Source organism: Schistocerca americana, chromosome 9 (assembly GCF_021461395.2).
Source record: "Schistocerca americana isolate TAMUIC-IGC-003095 chromosome 9, iqSchAmer2.1, whole genome shotgun sequence".
Taxonomy (NCBI): Eukaryota; Metazoa; Arthropoda; class Insecta; order Orthoptera; family Acrididae; genus Schistocerca; species Schistocerca americana.
The window spans coordinates 54,471,727-54,491,232 of NC_060127.1; the positions used below are offsets into that span (position 1 = coordinate 54,471,727).

General features: G+C 40.1%; 1 protein-coding gene across 1 annotated transcript in view; it reads left to right on the top strand.

Moving 5' to 3' along the window:
- LOC124551034 (peroxidase-like) overlaps positions 1 to 19,506 on the top strand; it is a 151,863-nt gene that overhangs the window by 128,477 nt on the left and 3,880 nt on the right. The window contains exons 11-12 of the mRNA XM_047125889.1: positions 10,209 to 10,379; positions 14,033 to 14,222. Coding sequence (XP_046981845.1) covers positions 10,209 to 10,379; positions 14,033 to 14,222 — 361 coding nt within the window. The remainder of the gene's footprint in view (positions 1 to 10,208; positions 10,380 to 14,032; positions 14,223 to 19,506) is intronic.

Sequence of the window (19,506 nt, forward strand, 5' to 3'; positions counted from 1 at the left end):
TTTTACATGACAATGCACTTGCACACAAATCAAAACTGGTTCAGGATACAATCAAAACACTTTGATGGGAGCTGCTACCCCACCCACCGTATTCACCAGACTTGGCTCTGTCTGACTACCATTTGTTTTCATTAATGGGACACAAATTGGCTGAGGAACACTTCGATTCCTACGAAGAAGTCGAAAATTGGGTGTCTGATTGGTTTGCTTCAAAAGACAAACATTTCTGTTGGTATGGTGGCCACAAATTGCCAGTAAGGTGGTCAAAATGTATAGAAAGCAATGGTCAATACTTTGAATATAATGTTTTTACTTTTCAATTCAAAATTAGTGTTTCATTTTCACAAAAAAATGCTCATTTCATTCCGCTACACCTGGTATACCATAATTAATTTATTATACACACTACATTTCATTAAACATTATTATTGAGGGTACATTTTATACAGTGCTGATGACAATAGCATAAATAACTCACATGGAGACATATTATTTATAGAAATATTTATAATTTACAGTACCCATAAACCAAGTGTTCGTCAAAATTCAAACTTACTAAGAATTGTTTATTTTAAGATCAATAGTGTTTATTCGAGAGCCCCTATAGTCCTCTTTAAGAGAAACATTTTACTGTTTCTAGAACCTATCATTCCAAAAGTTATTAATTCAAATCTTAAAATGTGATTCTTCCCAAAAGCCAATATTATAGTTTTATAGTCATGACTTTTCTGAGTCCAAAAATGTATAATCTTTCTAAAATAACATGTTAGTTAACAAAGTATTCTAACTGACAAATTTAACTTTCCAGAAAATTGTTGGCAGGCTTTGTAAAACCCTTATATGAAAAAACTCCTCTCACAAAAATACTTCCTACTTTATGGCTATTTCCTTATCATGCAGCCTATAGATAAACTAATTTAATTCACTGCCAATTGTATCTTTGCATCTTTTACTTTCTCTGTCATTTATATTAACATTTAAAACATAATAGTCTTGTATTTGAGTATTCTGTGATTTATGTACTACGTGTTTCTTTTTGGGCACAATGCCACAGTTAGTCCATGCCAGGCAGTCAACAAGTAAACTTCACAGTGAGTCATCATCAAATAGAACAATGACTGTGTTGTTGATCAGTCAGCATGTATTAATCATTTTATAAAGATATATTTGAGTCAACCAGGCTTCTGCAACAATTATGTGAAGTTCTAAGTCAGTTGGTAATTAGTCATCAACAAGTGCCCCTCCTATGTTCAGTGTCATCATGTTAGTTAGTACATCTACAGATTTGTTGTCCATGACTCATTATGCAAACATCTATATTAGTCATTTAATAAGTGCACATTTTGATGAAGACTAGATAATTATAAGCAAATTACTGCAGTGTTTGTGCTCTCCAGTGTGGTACATCCATCTTCTTTGTAAGTGCTGAAGAAATTTGTAAATTGGTTGAAATACTTTTAAAGGGCAGAAATCTGGTGTCATGTTTTATTCCAAGAAAAGGCCTAGTCCTCCTACCCGTGACAACAGGTATATGAACATGTGCAGGTCAGTACCCACCTGCTATACTCTTAATAATTAATGCCATCAAATTCCCCTTCCTAGTCCTGTCGAGGTACAGATCATGCCCAGAGTAGCCCCTTCTCCCTATAGTCTCCACTAGTACCCTTACAATGTGTGCCCATCAGTAGTCGTCAGCACCATCTCCAGTTCCACAGTGACTCATTACACAGCACTGTTGAGATGAGGCCAATTGTGCCTCCTAAACAGACCAACTGGCCTCACACTGGTGCTCCAGTTAGGGAAGCTATCTTGCTTAGGTCACCACCAACCATGCTGTGAGCCCTATCCCTGCCCAAGCTGTTCCCTGTCCCTCCCTCCTTTCACCATCTAATCATCTTTCATGATATCCACATTAAAAGGCTCTAAACCCTCAGTCATCTGATTCAGCCCAACACTCAGCTTGAAAATGCTGTTGGTCTGAAATTCTCCCCGTAACTTCTCTTGTAACTGAGCCTCTGGCATGACTGCTACCTAGCAGCAGCATTCTCTTCTTCCTAACATTAGTGTTATTCCTAGCCTCCCTCCTCACAGACAGTCTGCTGCACATTTCATACTCCTACACTTATGTGAGCTCCTCTCCCTTCAACTCTAACAGCTGGAACATGTTACTGGTAGAAACAACAAAATTGTCAGACTGTGTACTCCTCTCACTAGCCTTCCTACCAACTGCCAGTTCCCAACCATTCCTCTTACCACTGCCTTCCTTCACCCTCATTAGCTCTCTCCTACCTTCATCAAAATGTACCTCAAGTGCATAAATCTTCCTCTCTTGCTGCATATTTTACAGCCCAAGAGAGAGTCTTGGTGACTTTCCCAGGGTTCTCCTCACTACATGCCCCCTTCCTTTCCAGTAACCATTTTGCTACAGCTCCTACAGTATATCCCACTACCTACTTTCCTATGGTAGCTCCCACAGTATCCACTCATGGCCAAATGAAATATCTACAGCAAATAAAAACACTAAATGTGTGAAACTAAAGGGATATTCTGAGATGTATTTTGTTTGTTTCAATACAAAGAAAGTTACCTTATGATAATGTGCTGTGTTTGCTATGAGTGTGAGTTCAGTAACTTCAGTTATATTTACAAAAAAATACCATAAAATGACACATGGTATTTCCTAAATGCAATACAGAGATGACAAGTCTTCACTTGTGTGACAAGAAAAAAAAAGATGGTCTTGAAATAAGACAGCCTTGGTTGCAAATTTGTTTAGTGCAGATATTCACATCAGAAGTATATGTAAAATGTGCATGAATTTGCACAGTTCACTACGAGTAAGTAAACAAAAGTCAGGCCTAGATAATGAGTATTGGAAATTCAGTGTGCAGTAAATGTTAAATATACTAAAAAGTATGCAAAATGTGAAACAGATAAGAAACAAGAAAAATATGATCGAAACTTATGTTTTGATGAGCACTAAAATCACACTTGACACTTAGTGTCCATCTGCCATTATTATCTTGACAAGTACAAAACAGTAAAAACACCACAAGTTTGAATACAGTACTTCAATACGAATGCAGTAATTCAGAATCGAAAAGGCAGTTGTTAGGATTATTGCAGGGAGATTGGCTACTATTGTTCAAAAGACTAAATGTGCTGTTATTTCCATGCATCTGTATGGCGTCTGTTCAAAATATGTATTTTTGTCCCTGTGAATATCCAGAGGGGGCAGGGGGAGGGGGGAAGATGGAGTCAATTAAAAAGCTAGTGATATGCCCAATCAAAATATGAGATTAGAAGAAAATTTTTTTATTACTCAGTCAGTACAAGTGGCACTGTAGTCAGAAAGAAAATTCCATGTGGGAATAAAAATTTCCACAAAATGTAAAATGGATAGCAAATAAAAATGCATCTGGAAAATTTGTTGGAGAATATCTACTTACCACTTCAGTTCTTCTATTTAATAATTTTGTAGAGCTTGTACATATCAACATGAACATTTTTACTTGAAAATGCTAGATTTAAGTCCAATGTCTGTTACCATCTAATACATTCTTCTATGAATGGGCAAAATGACTAAACGGATCTCTTCCAGTTAGCATATACCTGTATATGTAGCATATATCAAACAATGAAAAATCCAGGATGGAATGTAACAATATTGTGAAAAGGAAAGTTGCTACTGACCATATAGTGCAGCTGCTGACTTGCAGATAGGCACAACAAAAAACAATCTTTTCATTGTGCCTATCTGCGACTCAGCATCTCCGCTACATGGTGTGTAGCATATACATATAAACTGTAAGATTGGTACATATGATGCAAGACAAAAAGTTCTCTATGTGATATAGATATGGAATTGATATAGATAATTCTTCTTCTTTCCTGTAGTGTTGATACAATGTTTCTATTATAAAATATTTTACTTTTGTGATATATACCTAATGAGGAGCATACCTTATTCTTACATTCAGCCATCATGATCAGATTAATAACTATCAGTTTTACTGTAAATCGCTGACAGCAGTTGTATCACCGAGCGAGGTGGCGCAGTGGTTAGACACTGGACTCGCCATCGGGAGGACGACGGTTCAATCCCGCGTCCGGCCATCCTGATTTAGGTTTTCCGTGATTTCCCTAAATCGCTCCAGGCAAATGCCAGGATGGTTCCTTTCAAAGGGCACGGCCAACTTCCTTCTCCGTCTTTCCCTAATCCGATGACCTCGCTGTCTGGTCTCCTTCCCCGAAACAACCAACCAACCAACCAGTTGTATCTCTAAATAAATTGACAGAAGCTGTCACACCGTGACTTCAATCCTTGTCAGGAGTTTTTCTATGAGAAATAATTGAAAGCCATGCATTGCCCCCACACAGTCTCTTCAATCAGCACACTCTGCCAGAAAATTTATAGTTAAGTCTCCATGGGCAATGGGCCTTCAATTAAGTCTGTGTAGCATTATTAATATTACAAAGATAAGTAATAGCTTGTTAGTGCTGCCTTTAGGAAGTGAAATCCCACACTGCTGACAAACACATTTGAATGTGAAAAGGCTATACCTAGATTTTGAGCCTGTTTGTTCCTTCCATAGGGAGAGAAGAGGGATATGTCTTGTAAGGTTAGGAAGGAGGGGCATGTCACTTATAAATGTGGCTATCAGCAGTACTGGAATTTCACTTCCTGAAGGTAGCACTGTCCAACCTTTCTGCCTGTTTGCAATTTTATAATTTTTCTTTAGAGATAATTAATATTCTGTTTAACTGTTTGATGAAACTTATGTTTCCTGCTGATGGCCCATAAACTATTAGTACTTTAACTTGCATATTTTCAGATCTTGTTTAGCAAACAGCTGTTCAGTATTGAGTTGTTCAGCCTAGGACTTACCAATTATTATACATATGATCACTCCAATTTCTTTTCCTGCTTCTAAAATAATATGATGTTCAGCAATTAAGCACACTGCAACTGGGCATAAATTTCACACAAAAACTGGTTTGAGCACTCACTTGAAGACATATACACTAACTAAAATTACTGTAATAAGATGAGAAATCCATACACTTTGAAAAAAATTATGGCTGATAATTTTAGCTTGTTTTCATCTTCATATTCCTCATGGTTTCAATGACTTTTTAAGTCATTTTTTGATAAACTTCTACATTGTGTAGAGAAAATTAAATCCTATAGAAAATCCAGGATGGAGTAATGACAATATTATGAAAAGGATAAATTGCTACTCACCATATAGTGGAAATGTTGAATCGCAGACAGGCACAACTAAATGACTACTAAACTGTGACACACACACACACACACACACACACACACACACACACACACACACACACACACACACACACACACACACAAAACCACTGTCTCTGGCTGTCGATGTAATGTGAGCTATTGTGGATGATGGGAGAACCAAACCCGATGGTGGGGATAAGGAGGCGGCTGGGGTGGGAAAGTGGAGGGACAGTATGGTATGGGTGGGGGATGGTAAAGTGCTGCTTGTGGGGGCATATAGTGAGTAGGCAGAGAGAGGGTAGGGCAGTTAGGTGCAGTCAGGAGGTTAGATGGTGGGCAGGTTGGGATGGAAAAGGAGAGAAGTAAACAGACTTTGAGTGCGATAGTGGAACAGAAGATTGTGGAGTGAGAACAGGGAGGGATAGGTGGGTGAAGGACAATGAGTAATGAATGTTGAGGCCTGGAGGGTTATGGAAACATAGGATAAATTGCAAGGAGAGTTCCTGCCTGCACAATTCAGAAAAGCTGGTGTTGATAGGAAGGATACATTGAAGAACATTGTTGCGGGTAGTCCACCTGTTCCTTGGCTACAGTTTGTCAGTGGCCATTCATGCAGATAGACAGCTTGTTAGTTGTCATGTCCACAGAGAATGAAGCAGAGTAGTTGCTGCTTAACTTGTAGATCACATGACTGGTTTCACAGGTAGCCATGCCTTTGATAGGGTAGATGATGCTTGTGACTGGGCTGGAGTAGGTGGGAGGATGTGTGGGTCAGGTGTGCATCTAGGTCTGCTAAAGGGATATGAACAATGAGGTAAGAGGTTGAGAATAGGAGCTGTGTAGGAGTGGATGAGGATATTGTGTAGGTTCGGTGGTCGCTGTAATACCACTGTGAGAGGGGTGAGGAAGATAGTGAGTGGAATATTCCTCATTTCAGGGCACTATAAGAGGTAGTTGAAACCTTAATGGAGAATGTGATTCAGTTGCTCCAGATCTGTGTGGTACCGAGTTATAGGCTGTATGCTCCTCTGTGACCCGACAGTGGGACTTTGGGAAGTGGTGTGTGTTCAGAGAGATAAGGTGCAGGAGATCTGTTTCTGTGCTCTATGAAGGCCTCAGTGAGACCCTCGGTATATTTTGAGAGGACTACTTGTCACTACAGATGCAGTAGCCATGGGTGGCTAGGCTGTATGGAAGGGACTTTTTGGTATGAAATGAGTGACAGCTGTCAAAGTGGATGAATTGCTGGTGGTTGGTAGGTCTGGTATGGAGGGAGGTATTGATGTAGCCATCTTTGAGATGGAGATCAACATGAAGATGGCTTGCATGGCTGAGGAGGACTAGGTGAAGCAAATGGGGAAGAAGGTGTTGATGTTCTGGAGGAATGTGGACAAGAAGTCCTCACCTTCAATCCATAATACAAAGATGTCATCACTGAATCTGAACTAAGGGAGGAGTTTGGGATTCTGGTTGTTTTAGGGAGGATCCCTTTAGACGGCCCATGAATAGGTTGTCATAGGATGGTGCCATGCAGATACCCATTGCTGTACCCCAGATTTGTTTACAGGTGATGCCTTTAAAGCAGAAGTAATGCGGGTGAGCGTGTAGTTACTCATGGCAACCAGGAAGGAGGTTGTAGGTTTGGAATTCATTGATAGTAGAAAACATTCAACAGTGGCTAAACCATAGGCATTAGGGATATTAGTGGAAAGGGAGGTGGGATAAATAGTGATGAGCAGGGCACTGTCTGGTAAAGGAACAGGAACCACAGAGAGTCAGTGGAGTTAATGGTTGGTATTTTTTATGTAGATGGTTAGGTTGTTGGTAATAGCCTGAAGGTGTTGGTCTAAGACAGCAGAGTTTCTCTCAGTGGGGTGGCACAGTAACTGGCAAGAATACGGTGTCCTGTGTTGTTAGGTTTACGGACTTTAGGAAACACGAGTGAGGCGAGTGTTAGGGGTGAAGAGAGAGAGAGACTCTGGGGAGAGGTTCTGGAATGGGCCAAAGGATTTGAGAAGAGACTGGAGATCATGCTTTCTCATACGGTGCCTATTGATGCCATCTTCTTTTACAGTAACATCCCTAATGCCCATGGCCTAGCCTCTATTGAACACTACCATTACCAAATGCCCAATGGATTCCAAACCTAAAACCTCCTTCCTGGTCACCATGACTAACTACATCCTCACTCAAAATTACTTCTGCTTTGAAGACATCACCGCTAATCAAGTCTGGGGTACAGCAATAGAAACTCACATGGAACCATCCTACGACAACCTTTTCATGGGCCATCTAAAGGGATCCTTCCTAAAACACCCAGAATGCTAAACTCCTCACCTAGTACAGGTTCACTAATGACATCTTCGTGAACTCGATTGAGAGTGAGGACACCCTGTCCACATTCCTCCAGAACATCAACACCTTCTACCTCATTTGCTTCACCTGGTCCTCTTCAACTGAACAAACCACCTTCCTCGAAGTTCACCTCCACCTCAAAACTGGCTACATCAGTACCTCTGTCAATACCAAACCTACAAACCACCAGTAATACCTCCACTTTGACAGCTGCCACCCATTCCATATCAAAAAGTCCATTCCATACTGTCTAGCCACACATGGCAGTCGCAATTGTAGTGACGAGCAGTCCCTCCAGAAATATACCAAAGGTCTCACTGAGGTCTTCATAGACTGTAATTACTCCCCCCCCCCCCCCCCCCCTCTCCCCAATGTTGTACAGAAAGAGACCTCCTGTGCCTTATCTCTCCATACACGTACCACCTCCCAAAGTCCCACCATCTAGCTACAGAGAAGCACACCCCTTGTTACTCAGCACCACTGAGGACTGGAGCAACTGAATCACAGTCTCCCCCAGGACTTCGACCACCTCTCATTGTGCCCTGCAATGAGGAATGTCCTACCTGTACCCTCGCCACACTCCCACAGTGGTGTTCCACACAGCATCCTTGGTCACCCCTACACAATCCCTGCTCCTAGCTCCTTGCCTCATGGTTCATACCCCTCTAATAGATCTAGATGAAAGACCTGTCCCATCCATCCTCCTGCCACCACCTACTCCAGTCTGGTCACAAGCATAATCTATCCCATCTTTGAACACTTCTACAAGAAATACACAAGCATGTAGTTCACTGTCTATATTTAAGAACACAACGAACTCAACACAAATAATTTTCATTGACCTCCAAAAAAAAAAAAAAAAAAAAAAAAAAAGTAACCAACTTTGTAACTGTTTCCTAGTAGGGAAATAAGTTCATAACTAACCGCAAGTACTTGTAATACCTGTCTTGGTTGAGGGTACAACAAAAGGAAGCCTTTTACAGTCAGATTCTGCTCTCCACTAGTCTGACTATCAAGTCTTTAAGTCCTCATTCTTCTTTAGTGGAGCACAGTGGAACTGACTAACACTTAAGTTATGATCAGTACAAGTTTACAGTTTCTACAGTCTTGCCAAGTGAATCTGACAGAATACTAACAGGCCCACAAGGAGTTTCCGAGGTCCTCCAGTGGCGAAGGCGGTCAGTTGCGCTGGATGTAGAGCAGACTACTTCTCTTGGCTGGGTGCATCATAACTGCCGCGATCATTGCAGATACAGTCCTAAATACCTACCTGGTGGAGGTACACTTCCTCCTGATTGGCTGCCTATGGTTCTCGCAGATGCAAAAAAAGGTTCAAGGCAGGAGCAACCTATCTTGCTGATTTACATGCCCTCTGTGCTTTAGTCCAGTGTAGGCGAAGGCCCTCTGCAGGTTGCACTGCAAATGGTGGAATCAGAAGGTCAGGTAGTCACAGGGACTGAGCTGGCAACCAACCAGATGGCAGTATGTTGCTGTGTAGCATTGGGACTTTTTAGCTTTTGTAACACACCACCAGTCATGTCATCTACAAGCTAAGCTGCAACCACTGTGCTTCATTCTACGTGGGCAAGACAACCAACCAGCTGTCCATCTGCATGAATGGCCACCAAAAAACTGTGGCCGAGAACCTGCTGGACCACCCAGTTGCTGAGCATGCTGCCCATCACAACATTCTTCACTTTAATGACTACTTCACAGCCTGTTCCATCTGGATCCTTCCTAGCAACACCAGCTTGCCTGAACTGCACAGGTGGGAATTATCCCTGCAACTTATCCTACATTCTGATATTTCTCCTGGCCTCAACATTCGTTAGTCATTGTCCTTCACCCACCAATCCCTTCCCTGTTCCCACTACAGTCTTCGATTCCATAAGTGCACCCACAGTCTTCTTACTTCACTTCTTTTCTGTCACCACCCCCGCTCTCAGTCTAACCTCCTGACTGCACCTAGCTGCCCTAACGTCTCTCCGTGTCATTCCTTTACGCCCCCACAGCCATCACTTTACCATCCCCCACCTGTACCCTGATATCCCTTCCCATCTCTGCCCCACCCACCTCCTTACTCCCACCATCCAGATTGCTTCTCCCATCATTTGCTGTTACTCCCAGTAGTCACGTGTGTGCGGGCTGTGTTTGCGTGAATGTGTGGGTGTATGTTGTCTGTTTCAGAAGAAGGCCTTCTGTCTGAAAGCTTGTGTGTTTAGTAGTCTTTTTGTTGTGCCTGTCTGTGACTCAACATCTCTGTTATATGGTGAGTAGCAATCTATCCTTTTCATAATATTGTCAAATATTAAATAAATGTTCTTCCATATCTACAGTTGTGGAACATTTCTTTCTATTTCTGTGTTTGCTGTAAATCTATTTCTTAATGTAGTTTCCATTTGCCTTTACTGTAGTTTGCCATTCTTTCCACTGAGCCTTATGTCTGTTGTGCCTTCTCCTTGGAATTTTTCTCTCCATTCCCAGATTAAATTAAATAACACTGACCAATGTCAGTCATCCTGTTTCAAATTAACAATATTAATGCAGATATTTCAATATTCGTTCACTAGTGCTTGAAATAATGAATTTTAAATGATTTCAGCTTAACAGGAACCTGTTCCAAGTTGATGGGCCTTATGGCCAAGACCTGGATATGTTTGACATAATAAGAGGGAGAGATAATGGCTTGGGACACTATAATGATTATCGAGAATTAATAGGCCTGCCAAGAGCGACAAAATTTGAAGACTTTGCTGATCTTATGTCATATGAGGTATTTAAACAGCCATTGTTATTCTACATTCATTTTTATTTGTGAAAATGAAATACTAAGTACTACATCTTAACTAGTCTTTATAATTCAATTTGGGCTTATGGTTCAGAATGATATAGTTTTCTACATACAGCATATATTAAGTGAATCAGATCCATTAATAAAACTTATATTGATTATTCATGATAGATAACAACAAATAATATCTGTAACTCTAGGCTACTCATAGTTTTTCCCATATTTGCAAACATCCACAAATGCTTTTGGAAATCAGCTTGTACCAAAGGCCTGCCAAAAAACAGCACTTGGTGCTCATTTGTCTATCACAGGCAGACAGACGAAACTGCATATACTGAAATTTTACTTCAAGAAGCTGGTGCAAATTTCAATTTTCTGTTTATAGTAGATGTTACATACCTTCCCAAAGTCACATATTTCAGCTGATGGAGATAAGGCAGCAAAAATGAGATCCTGTAATGATGTTGTTATAATTTACAACTCTGTTATGTGCCTACCATACCACAAAATATCATCATCATAAGTCTTCTGCTAGGCTGGGAGAGCCTTCGTTTCTTCATTTCTGGCAGTCTATCACTTCCTTCTTAATGCTACTGTCCAGCACATCATGAAAGATCTCAAATATCTTCCTCTCTTGCCTCCTCTTTTCTTCAACATTCATTTATAAGACTTCCTACAAGCCGCCCCCCCCCCCCCCCCCCCCACTTCATTCTTAACATATGTCCCACTTAATTTCTTCTCCTTTTTTTATTACACACGGTAATTGAATAGTTGTCTCTGCTCTCACATTCTCCTCACCATCTCAACATTTCTCACTTCACTATTTGACTTATTCTTTCTGTCCTGCATGACATTCACTTCTTAGAAGCCTGCACCATGTCCAGATCTCAAAAGTCTCTGACTTATTCTTTCTTTCTGCTTCATTTTTCGTGTTTCAGAACCAATCAAGATGGCACTCAATATAAAAAACTTTATCACTCTTTCCCTCGAATATTTCTCCAAATTGCTGAAGAAGAGTCCCCTATTCTTATAAAATGCCTTTTCTTCATTGCTAGTTGGGTTTTAATTTCTGTGCTCCAGTTCCAACTGATTTCCCTTCTGCTTCCTAAGTGTTAAAGCTTTGCACATGTTCTAGTGTTTCTCCATCCAGTATTATATTTTCCCTTTCATTTCCTCCTAATGTCATTACTTTCATTTTCTTTGTATTCATGTTAATTCCATAGCTCTTTCCTTAGGTTCAGTGGCATCAAGAGTCCCTGCAACTTTCTCTCCATCCACTGCTAGAAGGACCAAGTCCTCTGCAAACATACCATGAAATAATACAAGAGGACAAACAGTGTACACACTGATGATGCCAAAGCTGTGGCAAAACATGGTTGGGTGAGAATAAAATAAAACTGTGCTTAAAGCAGATTTGATCTTCAAAAATAAAATTTTGAGGAAAAGCCAGGTACAGAACAAGGGTTGCACCTGGAAAGTGGGCCAGAGAGGGGTGGAGGTGGGGAGGGCAGAGGGGGAAGGTTAACATAAGTACAGAAGATGCAATTAATCAGTTAGTCCATGAATGAAGCAGAACCAGTTCATGGTGAAATATCAGCAGAAATGGATCTGAGATTGTTCCAGACTGCAGTCCTTGCATGACTTATCCGGATAACCAGTATTTTGTTTCAGAGTTTCATAAAGGCTAGTGTTGGTGGAAATCCCATGTTTATGATCCACAAAACCAAATGCTGTAAATAGTTGCAACATTGTGGAGTCCACGGACAGACGTGAGACAAATAACAGCAAAGGCAGAGGCAGAGACATCCACTAGGAGGTATTTTATTCCCACTATGGGTACCCTCACTGGGCTTGTATGGGGTTATACATATTAATATGTTAGTATCATGCATTTGAATGTGAAAAGGTGTTACTAGCACTTTTAAGATACCTCAGATACCTAGAATTTAATAGTAACAAGAATGGAATAATTGTTTTAGTATAATTACAATTTGGTACGATTGATGTTTGGTAGATTGATTTAGAATAGCATACAAGGATAGTAAGTCACATGAAATAAAATCAAAGTATACACTCATCATTATCACTGTCTCATTTGAGAATAGAGTTGTGAACACGGGTCTGCAGACTAGCTATGTGAGTGTGTGAATGAGAGGAGTGCCGTTTGTTTCTGCTCACAGTCAGGGAAGTCAGTGTTTCTGTAATTTTATCCTTGGTGGAGGGTCTTCCCCAGCCTGTTGTTACATGTAGACTCTGGAATTGCATTGAATTTGTTGTCGGCAGCAGATGTGGCCAGCCTGTGAATGGGTGCCTGTACCCAGCTGGAATGTTCTCTGGAACCAGTCAGCCCACTTGTAATTTTCAAGGATTCCTTTCTGTATTTAGAGTATTTCCAAACTAGTTTATTTTCCAAAAAAATTACCTTTGAACCTGGGAACTGACATACTTAAAAATATAGATGCTGTTGGTAAAATGTTCCCTGGACTGAGGGAGGATAGTTTGGCTCTGGGAAGCACATTCATTCTCTCGCAAATAAAAGATACGTGGGGCACATGTAAAACATTATCAAACAAACTTCAAATGCTTATTTCCTTGGCCATGACAATACCATTTTATTCATTCTAACTCTGACAGCTTAGATAACTCCCCCTCACTGCAACTATAATACATGAAACCTGCCACTGCAACACCAATAGTCAGTCCGTTGGTGATTGGTTGCTTTTACTCATTTTTCTTTGTTGATTACATTGAGGAATTTTTATTATCATTATATATATTTGTAGTCTGTAGTGGTGGGACCAAATGGGAGCAGCCCGCGATCAAACAAAACGAATGGGAAAGGACGGACAAGAACAATGATGGATGACCAATCAAGACCTTATGAAGAACTGCACGCATGAAGCAATGGGGTCGCTAGCAAAAACCTCATGAATCCACAATGTCCACCCACACACACTGTCTGTAGGCGAGATATCGATATAGATATATTCACATGAATATCAGACTGCCTTGCTGAATGAGAGGCAGGCGCTTAAATGCATGATAGGTACATTGCTATTGGCTGCTGGGACCACGTGCTCTACTGTGGCATCCTCACGTTATACGTGGGCCAGGAGCTCACGCAGCCACGGCTTATGGTGTGATGGCTGCAGAGCCCTATAGCAGTAATCGAGGTCCATGCCGTCTGGTGCGGATTCAAAACCAGCAGTGCTTGGTACCAGAGTAACAGTTTTATTTTGTCAGCTTACCACGTCATTTGAGGTGCAGATTTTTTTGAAGCACATATTCACGCATACAGTCATTTACTATAGTTACAAAACTAGATTTGGGAATAGTGGAGCTGTCAGAGGAATATGTTGAAATAAAACTCTTATAAGCAAGAAGGGTGCAGAAGAGAAGCAAGAGTCTGAAGAGAATTAAGAGTGTACAGCATGAAACTTTGATTTCATTTTGCACCAAACCAGAGAACACACAATGTAATTTACAGTTTTAATCTGAAAGAGCTACTAATGTATTGTCTTATTCGATTAAACATGACTATTTGAATGGCGACAATGTGAGACACCTAAAAGCAGAGTTGTTTACACAATATGTGCATTAATCAAAAACGCACTTAACATAACTTTCCTTTTCAGGATGCCATGGCCTTGGGACAGTATTATGCAGATCCAGATGACGTTGAGCTGATGATGGTGATGCTGGAGAAAACCAGCCCAGACAAACTGACTGTGAGGCAGGCTATTCTCGCAGAGCAGTTCTACCGCTGGAGATGTGGAGACAGATTCTTCTATGATTACAGTGGGTCCCCTTACCCATTCTCAGAAGGTATCAGTTAATGTAACATTCCTTTAAATTTTTCACTGTTTAATAAGTCTACATAAACTTTGTTACTGTTACAGTCTCTGACATAACTGTTTTCTTCCTATCAGCAAACATTGCTTATGTGATTTAACTTTGTTCAGAATAACAAACACTGCCCTTGCTATTTCATTAACACATTCATAATATGACACCCTTCCTCTTTTTCCATTACTTTGTATATATTTTCAAATCCCAGCAGACTTGTAATCTTTTATTCTCTTGCTCCCCCATCCCCCCCCCCCTCTCTCTCTCTCTCTCTCTTTGTGTGTGTGTGTGTGTGTGTGTGTGTGTGTGTGTGTGTGTGTGTGTGTGTGTGCGTGCGTGCGCGCGTGCATGCATGTGTGTGTGTGTGTTTTTATGCATCAATATTCAAAAGCTATGCAAAATTGTGAAATGAGAGCATGTCCAAATTCATTTATTCACATGCCTTGTTCAACAAATCGGATCATGAAGAAGCCCTTCAGAGTTGTGAAATGAGTCAAACTACATGTAAAATGGCAGAAGTAGATTAAACAAGCCTACTCCATTTCAAACAGATCTCCATCAACAATATTGTTATGAAGTGTGACTCTTGTGGACAAGAAAACATCTTTGTATTGATTGTGGCATGGAAGCAGACTACCTCTAAACGCCATTTTGGTGGATTTCTTGTCATGTCAGAAACATACACTGTATCAGTTCATGAAAACTGCTGGTTGGAGGTTGCATGAAAATATTCGGTTTTCTATCATATACCACACAAGCTATATGGGTGACAAATCAGGGAACCAGTGGGGGCAGACAAGAATCCATACATTCCTCAAGCCATTTGCGGTGTGAACTCCATGTGAGATCTTGCATTATCCTGCTGAAATATGCCATTTTGTACCATGATCATGAGGGTTATGACAACAGTGTTTGCCATTCTTGCCATTTACTGGAGTACATTCAGCCCCCACTCAACTATTATGGAATCAGTCCTGTTGTCACGTCCCACAGCTCCCCAGACCATGATTCCAAGAGATGAAGACATAAGGGTCTTGATAATCACTGATTACTCTGACCGTTGACCACGTCCTCTACAGACCCTTTGATTTCAGTTTGACTGCCACAAGCAGAAGCAAGACTCATCACTGAACACCGCAGAATGCTACCCAATACCTCATTTGACTCTGGTTTTATGCCATGCAAGGGTCTATTGTTTTGCAATGGCATTGGCAGTAACTGACATACGGCAGCTTGAGATCTGATCTTACCTTTCTAAACGACTCAGTTCCACAGTTCAATTAAACTTACTAAAATTATTTCAACATTTTTGCCTAAAACAGCAGACATAGAAATGATTTTTGCACTTTTTGGGACAGATGTTGCAGATGAACAATGTCCAACTCATTTGTTGATAAGGTCAATAGTTAAAAAGCTATCCTCAATTCTCTTGATGTCAAAGTAGCTGTTATCGCTCATTGTCCTGTAGCAAAATGGTGTATGGTCTCACTGAGAAAGGCCACAGTTCATCATGTTTAAGACTAAAACTCATTTCTCTTCCTAGAATCAATGTTTTGGTGTAACCCATTCATCAAACAATTAAGACAATAATGAAGTACAATACTGTTTTGTTTGGAAATAATGTAAGTACGTAACGCAAAATATTGTTGAATGAAACACTTTTTGAAGAACTACTTTTATATCTTTCACACATCTGACAAAACGCTTCTTTACTGCTTACAGTTTTTGTACAACATAATTCTATGGATAAGTTTCATGTGGGTGCTGTGGAGAAAAGTTACAATTTTGCCTCAGCCATCCATCCACTATTAACACTTGAAACACTTCCTTACAACTTCACTAGCACATTATGATATCCTATCTATATAGAAGCTTCAGAGAGTAAATCAAAGCAAAGACAAAGATGTTACATTCCAATAGATCACACACTTCCATTAATATCAGTATAGTTCAACTGAAATCATGTTTTTAGATATATTTTTCCCATGTGGAATGTTTCCCTCTATTATATTGAAATTATGTTTAGGTAGATATTACTATTAAATACATTAGCATATTTTGTAAGATATAATTTGTTAGATAATTTTTAAATATAGTTTTTAATAATGGATTTTTTAATAATTTTGTTTGCTGGGAATAAGTTCCACTGCTGACTCTCATTATAGTAAACAAGATGAATCACATGACACAATTAATGTTTTCAGATATCAGGTGCAAAATATGGAGAAAAGGATGTTTAACATACAGAAGAAGCAATATAAAATGACAAATGAAGCTTCTAACTCAGGTCTCAAAAGATAAAAAAAATCTGCATACACACACACAAACACACACACACACACACACAGTAAATATAGTTTGTGAATGCTGAGAGATACCACAGGGACAATTACTGTATCGAGATGTTTATTTAGACACAGTCACAGCATCATCTACTATTGCACATGTATTACCAAAGTATAGGTTCATTTCAACTTCCAGTAATCTGTTCCAGTGGTTCTACAAACCTCTGGTTGGCTTTCATCTATTGTCACCCTCCTGCTCATCAGAACTGGTATAACAATTTTATGTTCTTCTCGTTATGTAGGCTTTATGTAAGGACCACCACCTGATCTCTTCACAGACTGTTGTCCTCGCCATATTTCATCTCTATTCATTCTCCAGTCATGGCAATACAACCAAATGTCTGTGAAATTTACTGGATGATGGTCCCATGTCCTTCCTGCCAATGATGGCATCTTCCATAAAGTTTGAATGTTGTTACTGAGTTGTACATGCACAGCATCAGGGATACTGTGTTGTGATCTCCAAAAGTAAAGTTCCAGTAATGTTAGACACACCATTCCTAACTTCTCTAACATTTCTGAGAAGAAAGCTGAAAACAGAATATTAAATCAAGTTTCTTTGATTTACATTTTTACAGTAGCTGAGATTGGCTTCCATTAACGGTTCTTGACTGAGAAAGCTACATGTTATCTCATGATGTTGGAATTTTCTGTGTCCTAGCCAAGGCCTTTAATCAAGAAGATTGTGAAAGCCTACTAAAGAAACCAAAAAACTGAAATGCTTCTGGTGTTTCGTAAAAGGCAATTCCTTTGCCAGAATGGAAATGTGTTAACAACAGAAAACAGATGGACAGACTAACAAATAATACAGCAGTAATAAGACTAAATTAGGAGTTAAGAAACATTAAATATGGCTTCCCACAAGGATCAGTGCTTGGACCACTCTTGTTCTTGACCAACATAAATGATTTACCTGGGACACTAGATTACTCTTCAAAAACTTTTGTTTGCTGATTGCACTAGTACACTGATCAAGGGTCCACACATCCATATCAGGCACACCTAGGAAAATAATGTGGTAGGATTAGAACTAGTTCGTAGTTTAACCCTTTATCGTAAAAAGGGCTAATGTTATGCAATTTCAAACAAGTGAAAATGATTCACAGGCACCAGAGATATATAAGTGAGGACACACTGAGACCCCATTTGTTATGTTCCTTGACATAGAAATGAATAATAGATTGAAGGGACAGCACCACATACATAAGTTAACCAAGAAGCTCAGTTCTACATGTCCGAATGTACAAATCTCTCTCATTGTGCTGACCTGCACATCAGATTGCTAACACAGTTTGGATACTTTCACTCAGTACCGTCAAGTGGCGTATTCTGGAGCACTGCTACGAAGGTGAAAAATGCACGGTTCTACAGATGCATGTAGTAAGAATGCTAAAATTGATAACCAAACATCTTGCAGAAGTCTCTTTAGGGACCCAGGGATTCTTAGCCTTACATGTCAATACATAAACTCTCTAATGTATTTGTAGGTAATATAAGGAGTGAATTTAGTACAAACTCTGCAACTCATGACCATATGGCAGTAAGGATAATTTCAAAGTAATTATGCATCCCAACATAGGGTTCTGAATGGAGTCTTATATACAGTTGGAAAAGATTGGAACAGCTGTCAGGAGACATCAGAAAGGAAACTGGAAATCCCAAGTTGTTAAAAAATCTCTTTAGCCAGTTGTTGTACAGTTTATTAGACTGTTTCACCTTAGGTGCCAAAATTCTGCATAGCTCTAATATTTGTATTAAACAGATCTTGCTTTCATATCACATGTTTGCAGTGCATTGTTGCACTCATTCCTTATGGATAGGACAGATGGAATAAATAGAGAAGATCCAAAGAAGATCTAACATTACAGGTTCATTCAGTAAGCATCATGCAAATGTTCAGCTGACACCAGTGATAGATGCTGCAAGACAGGTGCTCTGTGTCATGGTGTGGTTTACTGTCAAAGTTTGGATAGCATACATTTCTAGAAGAGTCAATCAGTATATTGCTTTTGCCTACATACATATTATAGCATGGAAACTAATTACCATATGAGTAGCAAACTTGGTAGCATTAATGTACAGAGTATGAGGTGCATGATTTCCATGCATCACAGTGTCACCATCCAGTTCCAACTATGGCCACCAGATGCCATGATCAATCATCATGATTCATAGTCTTACATACCTGATCAGTCACAGTGCACTTATTAACGCGTCAACATGAGCTTGGACAAAAGGAGCAGGGCATTATAGGTGAAGCTCTATTATCGAAACAACAGTAATGCTGCAGCTGAAATTCAAGAATATTGCCAGCTGAAAGAACTATGGCAGGGTCCTCTTTCTCCACCCACTGTGCAGAGCATGATGAGGAGGTTCGAATCAACTGGAGAACTGGGCATCGCTCTACCACAGGTGGTTGATGAAATCGCTGTTGCTACGGCAGACAACACGGCATGCAGTTCCTGACTGTCAGGCAGTGCACATGCTGTGTCACAATTGTTGAACATCTGGTAATCCACTGTACGGAACATGCTTCAAACCATTCTCAAATGGTATCAGTACAACATCTGTATCATACAGCAGCTTGCACCACAGGAGGCACAACATGTTGATTTCACTCTCCACTTTCTCGCAAGGACTGAATTTGATGAGAGCTGGCCCTGAACCATCCTACGGACATACAAAGCTCATGTTTTCCTAATGGGTGAAGTAAACACACAGAATTGCCGAGTGTAGGGACCTTCACCTCCAGTCACTGTGCATGAAGTTCCTCTGTATGGCGAACATGTGGCTTTGTGGCTACATTCATCTTTGGCACATCGTTTTTTTTTAACAAGTTGGCACTCAAGGACCAAGACATGCAGTGTGACTGGCCAGCTTTACTGTGACATGCTTCATTTGCATGTCATACCCGCCCT